This window comes from Rhea americana, unplaced genomic scaffold (genome assembly GCF_003343005.1).
Source record: "Rhea americana isolate MKP2758 unplaced genomic scaffold, rheAme1 scaffold_0, whole genome shotgun sequence".
NCBI lineage: Eukaryota > Metazoa > Chordata > Aves > Rheiformes > Rheidae > Rhea > Rhea americana.
In genome coordinates, this window is record NW_028185037.1 from 6,514,978 (window position 1) to 6,530,317 (window position 15,340).

The 15,340-nt window shown below is 34.4% G+C and overlaps 1 protein-coding gene across 2 annotated transcripts in view; it reads left to right on the top strand.

Moving 5' to 3' along the window:
* The window catches only part of EMC2 (ER membrane protein complex subunit 2), a 604,202-nt gene that overhangs the window by 587,528 nt on the left and 1,334 nt on the right, over positions 1–15,340 (top strand). For both annotated transcript variants that reach the window (XM_085310018.1, XM_085310098.1), the window contains 5 exons: positions 3,180–3,265; positions 3,428–3,487; positions 5,979–6,060; positions 7,217–7,327; positions 8,874–8,978. In XM_085310018.1, coding sequence (XP_085166144.1) covers positions 3,180–3,265; positions 3,428–3,487; positions 5,979–6,060; positions 7,217–7,327; positions 8,874–8,978 — 444 coding nt within the window. The remainder of the gene's footprint in view (positions 1–3,179; positions 3,266–3,427; positions 3,488–5,978; positions 6,061–7,216; positions 7,328–8,873; positions 8,979–15,340) is intronic.

Here is a 15,340-nt window from a genome sequence, read left to right on the forward strand (position 1 = left end):
CCAGCATTTTTGGAGATGTGTTTGAAGGTAGGAGAGTGCTGATGGGGGCAGGTTTAGCTCAATTGGTTAAATTTCAAGCCCAGATGCTATTTTACCTTTGGTGTGGAAGGTAAATGGAAAAGGAAATTTTAAATACTGTTATTCTCGAATATGAAACTAAAAGTGTGATTTTGCAGAAATGTTGTGAGGTTTGGAGCAGGAAGGTGAAGTACAGAACAGTATGTATACATACTTCATTTCACTCCTGACTGCTGCTTTCAGTACCTGTTAATTAGACGTAATGTTTTTGTCATTATTTGGTTACATTGGATGAAGTGCTTGTTATAGACAAACATCAGTTTGTTTGTGACTGGAAATAGTTACAACTTTTCAAAAACAAATGTCTTGAGGTTAGAGTGATTTATGTTACTTGAGTGCTGTGATTTAGAAATACAGCTACCACTGAGAGTGCCTTTTTTCAGGCTGTTTTGGAGTGCTTGCTTGCATGCAACTGAAGGACTTTCATTAGAAACAAGAAAGAAGTGTGACTTACGTAGACTGTTCCGAACAGTCTGTCTTTGCAAATTAAATTGTCAGATGCATTGATCTTTTTTTATATATTAAACAGCACATTTCAGTTGTTAAGWAGTCTCTTGATTGCATTTTCTTTAAATTTTGAAAACTGTATTCTTTCAAATGTAGCATTTAGATTAAAAAATAGATTTCATTAAGCTCCTCACCTGCAAAAAGATTTCTCTCTTTGTAAGTTGGAATTGGGTGCTGTGCTCCTTTGGGTGCCTGTGCTGTTACCACTTTCCCTTCTGTCCGTTGCCCTGCTCAGTGAACAGATCGTTGCTCTCTGTACACCATCAGCCTTCAGACTACTTCAGTAATTATCTCTGCCTTTGCATTTCCTTTTTTGGGGTGCAAATTTCAAGTTTTTACCAAACGTATTGTGGCCTGATGTGCAAGTGGAGCATGCATCAGAAAATCTGGTTTAGTTTGTGCCTGTGCCACTGTGTGGCCCTGAGTGAGTTTAACTCYGTGCCTCCGTGTTTCTGCCATAGCAAGGGTACTAACCTGCTTTATATAATGCTTTGAGATCGCTTCATAAAAAGTGAGGAATCTTTTTGTTTTAATAATAGTTGCTATGTGGTAAACGGGATACAACTCTTTATATTTGAAAATTAAAAAGGCTTAATTATMCTGTTATTTTTATTTGAAAAACTCAGGAAAATAAACACTATGTATTGTTATTATAGTGATTAATGAGATGGWCAACAATTGCAATTTCCGGAGTCGGTTAAAGATTTAGCGAAATGTCTCACAGTAAAACTAGAAAGATGAACGCAGTTTCACAGGTTGCAATTTGGCAAAGAAACAGTGGTTAACAACGTGACTCCGAGTAAACCTCCCATGCTGTCTCTATCCAGATTTGTGTCCTGATGATTGCAGTGAATTTTCTCTCTATCTGTGCATTGCACTTAAGCAGAAGAGCAATTTTTTTTTCTTCACTTGAACTATTTTCACTGAATGTGCATTGACTGTATATTTGTGGGGAGTTGAATGCATTTCTAGCTATGGTGAGGTCACTTGTTTGTGTTGTCAGCTTGAACTAAAACTAACTTGCTGAAACGATACAGGCTGCTCTTCTAGGAGAAATTAAATTGGTCAAATGATGATTAAAAGATAAGAGATTAAGTAAGAGAATAGTTAAAATACTGTTAAAATACAAAAACTTTTTCACATTATATGTGACTGAGATCTTAAAAATATCTGTCATGAAGAAACAAATTTCAAAACTCTCTCAAATGCTAAGATCAAAAACTTTCAGGTTTTCATTGAAGAATTGTGTATTCCTATGCAGTCAAGGATTCTATAAGATTATATCCAAACTGTGTAACATCTTTTTAAAAAAATGAAGTAGAATGATAGTTATGAGGGGAACAAACAGTAAGATTGTGCTACATAAAAAAGTATACTAACTTTTCATGAATATTATCTCATGAAGAAATAGCATGTAAGTGTGCATATTTACACATACAGATATACCATGCAAAACATCTGTCTTCATATGTTTGACCACAACAGTTTTGATGGCCCAGGAGAACAGAGTTTGCATGCAAGGGAGTGGGCTGATAGTTTTTTTTTTGTGTGTGTGTGTGTGTGTGTGTGTGTGTTTTTGTTTGTTTTTTTTTTGTTTGTTTGCTTGTTTTTTTGTTTTTTTGTTTTTTTTTTGAGGCATGTTATATTGGAATTTGTTTTTACTGTTACTTTGTCAGATTCCAGATCTGATGACTTTCAGGCTGGCTGAGGTATATTACTATTTGCTCCAAACTCTGTCAAACTGCTGGGAAGATGCCTGTTTTTTTGAATTATGACATAAGTACACTTTGGTTCAAGATTCCTCGAGGTTAGAAGACTGCTTTTAGAGAACTGTAGCCTACATACTTCAAAAGTTGGAGTATCAGATTGGAATTCAGAATAATCAACTATTAAAATGCTGTGTATCTTTTTTGTTGGTGGTCTGTAATAACTTTTATAGAGTTCCAAGTGTTATTACAGTATAATACTTAAATCTTCATTTTTTATGTTGTTTATACTGAAATACATTTTCYACCCACATATTGAAGTACTGATTGGTTTTGCTATTGAAGAGGCTATTTTATATTGCCTTTGCATTGAAAGCTCTACTTTGTGCTCTAAGAATTTGTTTGTAAAGTTGGTATATATTCAAAAGTAATTAAAAGTGGCATTCAGCACTTTGACAGAAATCTTTAAAAATGACTGAAAGCCATATTTATACAGTGGCAACTCAGATGCATCTGTGTGATTCTCTAAAACTTGGTCACTATAATCATGGATCTTGTTGAATGAGATGGTAGGGGTCTTTGGACTGGCTGAAGATTAGCCTCTCCTGCTGTTTYGTAATTATCAGAATCTGGACAGTCATTTGTTTGAATGAAATAATGCATACAGTTTGTGCCTCCAAAGAAAAGCATACATAATGTGATTGAAAGAGGAGGTTTTCAGTCTCTCAGTGGGATGTCATGGGGTATGTTTATAAACTGCAGCCTAGCAGTTGCTTTGCAGTGGAATTCCACTGGTATTGAGATAATAATTTGCACAGTCAAATTGCTTTCTATACAGAAACCCAGGGAATTATGAGACCCTAATCCTTTATTAATGTCAACCCATAGGCAGCAAGAAAGCGTAAGATTGCCATTCGAAAAGCCCAGGGGAAAAATCTTGAGGCCATCCGAGAGCTGAATGAGTATCTGGAACAGTGAGTGTCTTACAAGAATACAGATTGTGTTTTGTTATTCTGATAAATCTTTTTAATTAAAATGGAATTTGCATTTGATTTACACCTTTGCTTCCATGCTGGTCATTTACAGATCCCTCCACACATTCTTTTTCTTTTTCCTCCCTTGCTCTCTGTATACAGATTTGTTGGAGACCAAGAAGCTTGGCATGAACTTGCAGAACTTTACATCAATGAACATGAGTAAGTTGTTTGCTAAGTCCACATAAAAGCTGTTAAATTGAAATCTACTCCATGTAAGTCAAAGACATCAGTGATTGTTTTGACGGACCAGTGTTATGAAGCGTACAGTCTCATTTCCGATATAGCAAGCATCATCAGGTAATAATGAACAACCTTATTTGACTACTAAATGGYTTAATAAGGCTTTTGATTTTAAAAGTGTCAACTTACTAAATTGTCTATATGTTACATTAAAAAAATCTGATATAAAAAAGTGTTACAAGTGCAGTAGAGAACAGCACACTTTAACCCTAATTTCTCATTCAAGTAATGTTTTTACTAGTAATAGATTTGAAATTCTGTACCTCTAAAAACAACTAATTACACTAACTAGATGTAATATTCTGCTTTTCTATTATCTTACCTTTGCAGGAACTTGCAGGGCATACTTCTAAATCTACCGCTCCCCCCCCTCCCAACACACACACACACACAAACCCCTCACCCCCACACAAAAAACATGGATCCAGAGCATTTGGTTGCCTGGGCACAAAAGCTAGTGCAATCAAGAATGTTGACTGTTGTAGTAACTTGCTTATTGGATATTTAATGTTTTTGTTAGCTTTTTTTTTTATTGCTGTAGTGACAGGAGGAAATCCCAGTGTGAGAGGATTAGCTCAAAGCCTTTAGTGCAAGTTTTCTAATATCACAGCATTAATTCTAACCTCAACCCAAAGGCGTATACCTCCCCCGCCTTTAGTTCTTCAGTTTGGCCTGAATTATATCACATTGTTTGCTTCCTCCTTTCTAGAGAGTAGTAAAAGAATCCAATACTCAAAGAAAAAATAGCCATTCTTGTTGTTAGGAAAAAATTGTTCCCCCATCCCCTCTCCTCCTCCATTCTCACCAAAAATAATTAAGCTCTTTCAAATGCTGACTTAAAGAATAATCTAGGGTTTTGATATCCAGACTTCAATTTGTTTTGGAAAATTCATCAGCAACTTTTCCAAGAAAAGAGCTGTTTTTTAAAAATGTGAACTGTACTCCAATGTATAAAAATGTATTTAACCTTGTCAGATCTATCAGTACAAAAATGAATGATAGAGTGGAGCAAACATACTTATTTTTACTGTTTTTTTTCCTTCATTTGGCTATAATCTTCATTAAAAATACTGTAGTGGAACTTGAGAAATAAATTGCTTTTACTTGTACTTATGTTGGTCTGTAATTCCAATAAAAATAGTATGCAGAATTTTCTCCAGGTCAGTAAAAAAAATGACTGTGCTTAGCATACTGTTCTGAGCATTATTATTATTTTAAGATTAAATAGGAAAAAAAAATTGGAATCTGTGCTAAAAAGCAGCTAAAAGTTAATTTTTCATTAAAGGAAATAATTTGTCAGCTTTTCTGGTTTGTCAGTATTCTGAATTTAGTCTTGATGGTGAAATTGCAATGCTGCTACCATTGCTTATGAAAACATTTAGGTTTACGAGGTTTGTGTAGTCCCCAGTTCTACATTCTGTTTCATTATGAGGACTGTGGTTTCCTTCTGATCTACTACTTCTGGTGAGTGAGGTGACTATGCTTTTCTCTCCACATTTCCTGATTTTCRTAGTGCACACAGAGGAAAATCACAGTATGCTTATTTTAAGAAAAAAGATAATACAAACTATATAGTTTAGTACTGTTTCATCATTGCTAAATTGCTTTTGCTCTAATATTAAATATTTGTCAGTGCTTGTGTTACAAACCTTTTGTCTCTGGTTTATGAAATCCTACCATGTAAACTTTTCTGAACAATGCTATCGTGTATCTGTTGTAGTTGCAACTTCTACAGGAAGCCATATTAACTGAGAAATTGRGAAGTTAGGATTTTTATAATTAATGCAAATAAAATAGCATTTTAAGCTTATCTTAATAATTCTTGCTGAAAGGTTTAATTAAAAGATCAAGGGCAAGCCTTTTCTTTTGCTGTCCTAAGTTGTGGCCCAGTTTGACTGGCTTACTGCTATTTTCATATAGACATTCGGACTTTCTSATTTTAGAGCTGTTCTTGTTACGGTTTTTAGATATCAGTTTTGTGGTTAACTGTGAGTGGATAACATTAACTGAGAGATTARTACTTTAATCTATGGTTTGATATATGAATTGTCATGTAGTTGAATTTTATGTGGAGGGAAACTTGGTAGCCTGAACTAAAGTAATTTCTCATAACAAAATTTGCTTATCCTTTTTCTTCTCGTCATTTATTAATAAGAAATGGGTAATTTAAGTTTTTCTGAGCTGTTCAGTGTATACCAGCACCATTACATTTAGTAAAGATTTCACAATCTACAATGTAAAATAATAATTTGTGGTTTCAAATATCATTTAAAAATGGAATGTTTCTTTTCATCGTAAGTCATATGAAGTTATGAAAGAAAATTAAGGCTTCTTTTACTATACTATAAAGAAACTGAAGCGAAGAGCTGTATACATACTCATTTTTGTATGTCACTTTTATATTCCTTAGCTATGCAAAGGCAGCCTTCTGCTTAGAGGAACTTATGATGACTAATCCACACAACCACTTATATTGTCAGCAATATGCTGAAGTAAGTATTTTCAGAARAATCTATTGTGTTCATATATGTATTCTGTTTTTATATTACTTAAGTGGGGAAAATAGAATAAAAATGGTTTCTTTTAATGTTCACCTAGGAGTTTTAAGAGAGTACACAGAGAACATACTAGTTTAAAACATCTCACAGAGCTTAATGTGTTCAGAAAACTATGTTTTGTTACTTAATACAATACTGTAACTAAACTATAATAAGAGTATGGGCAGAAATTATTGTAGATAAAATTTCCTTCTAAAATGACCTATTCTTGTTGAAGGGTTTATGCACTTTTCAAAATAAGTGTATGAGAAGTTAAACTTTTTCATAATAATGATATCTAGGAAGTTACATACTGCCTGCAAGTATGGAGCCAGATCTTGGAACTCTTCATGTAGGAAATYTTGCCTGCAAGAGCACAAGGTAGAGAGAGGACCCTTAAAAGATTTTTAAAAGGTTTTTAGCAGTTTATAATCATTTTTCAGATATATATATATATTCTCCTCTAAATTATACTGTTAATTTCTGGGAAAGGATTTAATTTATTTTGCTAACAGGGATAACATTGGATTAACATTAAAAACTGAAAGTCTTGAATACCTTTGTGGTAGAAATTCTGTGAAACGTCTCCTAATATTTATCCCCTTTCGTTTTGATTTAATAATAGGCAAAAGGAATAGATAAGTAATGGGAGTAATCTTTAAACTTTGCACATTATTTTGCATTTGAATAGATAATAAAAGATATTATATTGTTTCGTGTACTTGTGTTAATTAATGTTAAGATGAAGGATTATGGAGTTAGYGTGCATTTGTAACAGTCCGAATTTAGCTTTAAGTCTGAAGTTTGTTATTTTCACAGGAGACCATTCTAAAATTGTAAGTCATTTGTGAATACGCTCAAAAGAATCACTCTTTTATTATAGCAACTGATATCTAAATTAGTGTTGGSCTTTTCCCTGTAGTTAAATATTTTTTTAAAGAATTTCTTTATTGAAAAGAGTTCAGATTTCTCCTAGTCCAGTATCTTGCCTTTGACAAGACTTGATTTGAAATGTGAAATACAAATCTGAAGAGATATTTCAGAGTATCTTTGATTCAAGCGTGAATGTCTAATGCTACGTGCAAGTTTCAGGAGCCTGTCATTTTTACAGGTTAAATATACTCAAGGGGGGCTTGAAAACCTTGAATTATCAAGAAAGTATTTTGCACAAGCACTGAAGCTGAACAACAGAAATATGAGAGCTTTGTTTGGACTTTACATGGTGAGGTTGATTATATATTTTTTGYTATCATTTTGCATGTGCTAGTATGCATGTATTATTATCCTTTATAATTTTATGAGTTTTTTTTCTTTTGCTTTAACTTAACATTTCAGATTATTGACAGTGTTATTAAATATTGGATATGGACAATGTTATGCCAGTGGTTAAAAATGGTTAAAAGAAGTCAAATCTAGATTATGTGTTCCAATATGTTCCAATATGTATATTCTGGTTCCCCTATTCCAAGTGGGCTAGTAATACTTTATTAAACCCGACATCAAAGTGTTTTACTGAAAYGTTCAAACTATAATGTTCACTTGCTTTTAAATGTTTTTCTGTGGAAGCAAGGCTTTTCCTTTATGTGCTTGCCCATATGTAAATCCAAACAAGATCTTTTTTGACTTGATGTTCCCTATTGGGGTGCTCGTATATTTTGGTGGACATACACTGATGAAATGTGCAGTATTTGTTCGTGTCTCAAATTCTGCCAACTATCCAAATACTTTGAGCTTTCTCATTTTTGCTTACAAATCATGTTGATCATGTTGTTGCCTCGTTCTCTCAAGTTTGTGATCAATGATGAATTCATTTTCATGTATTTTATTGGCCATCTTTATTATCTGTAAGAATTTTCCTTTATCTTAAGTTCTTTTGGGGACCTCAGTACTTCCAGAGGTTTCATGGACCTCATACTGATACATGGCATAACCTAATGCGTCTCCAACTGTTTTCATGGCTGTAAATCCCCATATTCTTAGATCTTTTAAATGATCTTTTTAGTATCAAAACTTTTTTCCTTTTGGGAGGTGTTTGCAAGGAGAGGGCAGGCAGATAGCTTTAAGGCTTCCTAAAAATGCCAGACAATATTAATAGGAACTTCCTGTCAAAGATCACTTTTTCTTAGACGTCATGTTTAAGACACGAGACTGAGCTAATCTTCCTTGCCCATCATGGTTCAAGAAAGAAAAGGCTCCTAACTTCTCTGTAACCTTGTTGCCAGGATTTGAGATCTGTTCTTACAGTGGCTGCTACTTTTGTACATGACAGACATGCCAAGTGCTTGTARTCCCTGAAGAAGGTCCACATGCTTCATAGAGGCTTCCAGCCTTACCTGCTGAGGAAACTTTTGTATAAGGTCTCACCTACCTTTAAAACTTGGTATCTGRTGTCACATGGAAAAATGTTATGTTTTTAATGGCAGTGTGGGCTCCAAAGTAATGTGTTACATATCTTCTCTGATGATGAATTGAATTGGAAAAACCGATTTATAACTCTGTGGGAAAAAGAAATTGGATTAGCTGATTATGTCCAAGTTCTGTTGCTAACCAGTACACAACTGAACTTAAGTCTAGTTTTAATTAGAACAAATAATTGTTTAAAAGGTTTAGCTGGTTCTTAATTGGATGCTTTTTACTGGTCAGATGATTTCCCCCACACACACACACACCTGGAACGCTAAACCTGGGGCTCTGTAAGCAGAGGTGTCCATCTGTTTATTTCATGTATGTRTATTTTAGTTATGCTGTTTTTCTTTTTGTGTTCCTAGTCTGCCAGCCATATTGCCTCCAACCCAAAAGCAAGTGCAAAAATGAAAAAAGATAATATGAAATATGCCAGTTGGGCAGCTAACCAAATAAATAGAGCGTACCAGGTTAGTACATAATTGTTCTACCCTTCACTTTACATGCTGTGTTCTTTTCTTCATTTTTGTCAACTGCTGTTCAAAAGTTAGATATGACAGTTAATGTAAAACAGCATTATTTATTTGTATTATATATGTTCTGCTTATGTTCATTTTCTTGGATGTCTTAATAAATTAATACACCTAAAGTTGAAATTTTACAGTTATTATGTACTCACTAGCTTTGAACACTTTTTTGGATATTAAAATTAAATGTACAATGCAGTATAATATTGACCACCAAGACTTTGGTTTATAGCTATCTTTAAGTATTTTAGTAAAGCTTGGTATATGCTAATTCTTAGAACAACTTGGAAATCTGCTTCAGCTGTTTACTAGGAAACAAATGAAAATTCTGAAATTTAGTTTCCTTCAGTTTATTCTCATCTTTGAAAAGCATATTTAACAGTGTTCTTAATAATTAATTTTGGAACTGTGACTGAGGCTGCCTTTGCATAATTTCATATAAAAACTTCTGTAAAATTGTGAAAATGTAGATTTGATGGGCCACAGTCAAAGCTCACTAAAGTCAATGGAGTCTTTTCAGCAATTTAAAAAGCTCTATATGAGCCACTGTACTTGCTTTGCTTAACCTAACTATAAATAGGAAACAGATTTTAACTCATAGATTCTTCTGTCCTTGCATCCTGGACTTAGTATGTCTATTTGACTCCCTTACYGCTATTTTTAATGATCTAGCAATAAAAGTGTATGCTTACTTATGTAAGCTTGAACATGAACAACAGACTGTCTCATTCTCTCTGTAACTCTATTTATGAGCAAAATTGTTGGTTTTAAATGGTTTTAAATGTGAAGAGTTTACATTTACATTCATGTAACGCTCTCTTATCTCTTAATATTTCAGTATCAGAATCCCGTCTTTTTTTTTCTTTTTTTAAACTGCTATGTCAAAGCTAAATACTAACAAATGATTTTTTGACCATCTTCATCTATTATGGAATTATTTATGAACAATAGTTTTCTTAACGTATTAGGTGTTAGCTATTGTCAAGAGTGCAGCTTCTTCTGACCGACAAGTGTTGTAGGCACCTTACAAGTTTGAAGAAGTTTCCACTTTCCTTGATTAGCCACATAGTTTCTGACTGTACGGTACAGTGGAGATTATCTCATTAGAAACAGTTTTGTAGGAAGTATACTGTATCATCCTTGAGGACGTAATTAAGTACTTTATACTTGCAAACCTAAAGGTTTCTTTTTCTATTTTACTGTTTAAATGATTCCCTGCTGTTTGTTCATAAATCATCTWGCTTGTTCATGACAAAAAGTATGTGTGACCTTACACATGGTATGACTGATTCCACACAAGTAAGAACTTCTTTACTTCAGTATGCCAGACATTCATATAAGCACAATATTGATGGAAAATCCAAGTACTGTAGGATTTATCAAAAAAACCTTGAAGAGCAAAGCACAGAATAGATTTACCATTGATAGATTTTAAACAAGACAGGTTTTAAAAATATGTGAATTTGAGATAAAACTACTATTGCATCATTTAAACCTTAATAAAATGAAATGCTTAGATTTAGACAGGCTTGGAACATGTTTTTAAGTGAACATTATGAATGAGGTCTCCAGTTCAAAGCACCAGTAGACACCCATTAGCACTTCTGGGAAACAGCCCCCTTCAAGGCACGTGGCAGTATAAAATGAATATTCTCTGTAGATGGATGGCATACCAAGATTAATATCTAGAAATTTAATTTTTTTTWAAGTTTTAAATATGATGAAGAGTTTAATGAAGGTTTAGTTATGACAGTTTGTATTTGTTTCACAGCCAGCTGTTTGCTTTTTTTAATGTGGCTTTTTGTTAKCAGCGCTCTCTGGGGAAAATGAAAATCTCTGAGAAAATAAGGCTTTTATTCTGGTGGCTGTATTTTCTTACTGAAAAGTATGATTCCATTGTATTTTGGAACCTAGGTTAAGCATTTTTGATTGATGCTTACCAGAACAGATCATGTTAACACAACTAACATATATATAAAACAAATGTCATAGCTTCTGAGGGGGGATCTTATAAATGTGTAYAAGTACCTGAAGGGAGCGTGTCAAGGGGACGAGGACAAACTCTTTTCAGTTGTCCCATGTGACAGGATAGGAGGGAATGGGCAGAAATTGAAGCACAGGAAGTTCTGCCTGAGCGTGAGGGGGAATTTCTTCCCTGTGAGAGTGACGGAGCGCTGGACCAGGCTGCCCAGAGAGGTTGTGGAGTCTCCTCCTCTGGAGATCTTCAAGACCCRCCTGGATGCAACCCTGTCTACCATGCTCTAGGTGACCCTGCCGAGCAGGGAGGTTGGACTAGATGATCTCCAGAGGTCCCTTCCAACCTTACTGATTCTGTGATTCTTGGTGACTTCATGCTTTAGTGATACATTGCATACTTCAGCAGGTTTTTTTTTTAAAACTGTTTCGAACATAAAGTGATGAATAACATACCTGACTGGAAATACCRGAGGAATTTAACCATGCAGAAAGAGTAACTGTTCAGACTAGTCTTCAGTGAACAACCAGTGCAAACACCCCTTCCCCTTCAGAAAAGTACTACAAGAAGCTCTGGTGACCTCAGCTGGACAGGACAGTCCCCAGCTCAGCCCTGCTGAGCTTGTTAGGGACCGTAGAAGGGTTTGGCCACTCCAGTGTTTCCATCAAACCCTTAAAACATCCAGCTGCTATGGCAGGTGGTGTTTGGTGAGGTTGTGGGTGGCAATTTTCCCTGTGATTTGTTGCTCCTGTAGAGTGTTGAACAGTTAAAAATTGACATCTTTGGGACTTAAGGATGAAACCTTGATCACTTGTGTCAGCAGAAGCCCTTGTGGCCTTCCTCCATTAGAGGAGGAGAAAGGGATTTTCTAGCCAGGTTATAAGCTAGATACCTACATTATCTCTGTAAATCCTTCCCACTTCCCTTGCATTAGGCAAAGCTCTTTGTAAAGTGAAATGAGAGCCTTAGGAGCTTGCTGAGTTTGGCATTGACTTATTTTTTTAGTTGGACATTCTGATACTCTTAAATGCAATTTGATCTGTAGTCATGTCCCGGAGAGTAAGATCTATTAGCAGTCTTAACTTGGATGCCCAGTTAAATTATATGAATTTCTAGCTTTTAAATATGATGTTATTAATTGGGAAAAATTGCTCTCGAGCAATTGTCTTACAATGAGATCTTTCTCAGTCTCAATCTGGATTTTGAACTTGGAATTACCACCAATTTGCTCAGTAATTTTGGAAAAATATCCCTTTTTTTTTTCAAATTCAGTTGAATTTTTATTTTTCTTACAGTTTACTTGAAATGTTTTTACTGGTCGTCTTTCTGTTTATTCTCTCATTCAAGTGGTATGCTTTGGCATTTCATTTTTGTTTTTCCTGTGCATTCCAGTTTGAAATCTAAAGAGCTTTATGTTTATTGTCATTTAAAAAAAAATCTTTGAGCATYAAAATACCCTACCTTACTTTTAAAAAACACCTGTTAGACTGTGGAGCAGTTTCTTTAAAGGAAAATATAGTGATAAAGAACAGCAGAATTAAATAGTTTTTGGAAAAGTACAGATATTTGCTCCATCTGGTTAATATTCTTATTTTGATGTTGAATATGTAACCATCACTGCTGATAACTTCTTTTTATCTGTGCTTAATCGAGGAGAAATATAAACTTACGAAGAAAGTGAGCAAGGCTTTGTATCCAAGGTTTCTACTTGGAGCTTGAATTCCTAGCTCCTAACACATGCTCTTAAAAAGGTCAATATTCTCTAGGCCACTTAAATTTGATTGATTGGATAAAAACGCCCCAAACTTCTATTTGAAAGACCTTACAGAAGTACTAATTATTGAAAGAATTGTTGTAAGTTTAAGCCTAGTTTTGCATTATTTTATCACTGGAAAACTCTGGCTATTCTATYAGTGTGGATTCTGTGAAGGAACATATAGCTGTTCTAAGTGTAGACATGAGTCACGTAGTTACTTTAACATCAAACTATGGCTACCTGGGGCTCTCCAATTAGATAATTGGTTTAGCATGTCCTCTGGGTAGCAGTGTTTCAGCAGAGGCAGGCAAGTTTGATTAATACTCACAAAAATCTTTAATATGATCCTAGTCATGGTAATTTTCCAGATACATGCTTCTTGGGTACACTGCTAAATTCTTCTGTGTTAGCAGTCCACATATTATTTATGGCTGGAGAGGTGATTTTGTTACAAACCATTTGGGAAAAAGAAAATTGAATCATGATTTTAAGAAATGGATTCCGGTTCAATCAGTCAAATTGCAGCGTAATGGCAGAATAGACAAAATAATTGTTCGTCAAGGCAAATTTGAAGTGATTAGATTTCCAAGTTCACTGCTGTTTGTTATGACGCGGAGTTTGGTTTTATTTGTTCAGCCTGAAGTACATGTCGGTACCGTTAAGGCGACCACTCTTGAAGCTAACAAATAACATTCTTAAATGCGTGTCTTAGGTCAGCTTTGCTTTCGGGGTCCTGAGGGAGAAGTGAAAACAAGTACAATTCTTTTTACTTTGAAACATTCCCCTGCAGGCTTGCTGGGTGTCTTGCCACACAGCTTTCTGACCGCAGTGTATTCAGGCTTCTGTGCTTTTTATCGAAAGTCTCGGAAATGCTCGTTTGAAACAATTTTTTCAATCAAGAATTTTGGGGGTTTTCGGGGGGGGGAGGTGAAATTATCTGTTTGTTTTCATCAAAAGATTTGGATCTCCCAAACTATATGCTTAGGAATATTCTTGCTCAGTGTGAAGAAAAAGAATACTATATTAAGTTCAACCCTAGCAAAAGTTCCTTTTGTCAGCTGGGTTAGTATTCAGAATTCTCTGATTTTTTTCTGAAGTTGATCAATGCAGATCATTCAGAAATCTCTACAACTTAAAGAATAGATTTATAATTACTACTAGAATCAAACCATGGGACAGTCAGTCATATTCTAGAAATAAGAAATAAGTAAATAAGGTTTTCACTATCTCCTTTAACTATATAAAGCCTTGTCATCATAACAAGATTTTATTTTCATAAGTATTTTATCTAAAATGGCATTCATTTGCTACCAAAACTGTTTCTTTAAGGACTAGGTACTGATTGAGAATCCCAGTGTTAGATTTTAACAGGTTAACAGGTCCTGCAGCTTTTAGGTGGGGTGATATTACCTGGGTCTGATCACTTAATCTTTCCTAACAGGTCATGAAGAGTTTGCTAAATTAAGTTAATTGCAAGAGAGAAGGGGCACACTATAATTCAAGGACTAACTGTGCAAGACAGCAGTGGTATTTGAAATAAAAATCATTAAATTCAAAATGTATTGCGTGTTTAGATGTTAATATATAGATAGAGAATAGGCTGTTTTATTAATGGCAAATTATATTCACTGCTTCTGGATTTTCTTTACCAACCTCTCCATCCCAAAATGCAAAACTGTTTTACTGCAGGTATATTAAAAATGATTGAGAGTTTCATTTGACTGAAGCACCAGCCTAGTCCATAAATCTTTGTTAAATATGGCTGATGAGTGATGGAATTGTCATTTTAGTTAAACTCCTTTTGAGATCAGCATGTGGTATTCAGCAACTCCTAGATGTCTCCTCCCTCCTCTCCCAATCTTGGCTGCGTGTAATACAGCAAATCTAAAGCTATGCTATTGAAAAGTAGTATTTATCAAGCTATATTTTCCTCTGTTATCAACAAAGGCTTTATCTCAAGTACTCTGAAATTGCAGTTGTAATAGATTACAGTCAAGTAAAAGGTCATTACTCACGGTTACTTTGAATCATGAAATGTAATTATATGATGACTGCATTATAGATGTTTTGATAAGTAGCTTGGTCTTCTCTCTCTTGCTATAATAAAAATATAATCTGATTAGCTTTTATATCAGGTCCAAGACTTGCCACTATTTAAGTTATGAATATAATCTAATTTAAATCACATCAAAAAACTCAGGTCTGAAATAAAATCCGTATTATAAGTCTCAGAACAAAGCAGCACTAAGATTTTTTTCTATGTTTAGATAAATGTTAAATTTCAAAGTAGTATATTTGTTAATCTTCAAGTTCAGCGCAAATGAGTGAAATTAAGGAATTCTGTTTTGCTGATTTTTTTCATAACTTATTAGAAGAAGACTGGTATAGCTTGTATTCTAGTAAAAATGATAAATCTTAGTGAAACATAAAAGAGACTGCTTTCGAGTTTGTAGTAGAGTTAATGCCTTTTAGAGTCTTTCTGCTGTAGAATTTCTGATATACAACAAATGACTTTTTTTTTTTTTTTTTTTTTTTTTTTAGAAGAAGACTGGTATAGCTTGTATTCTAGTAAAA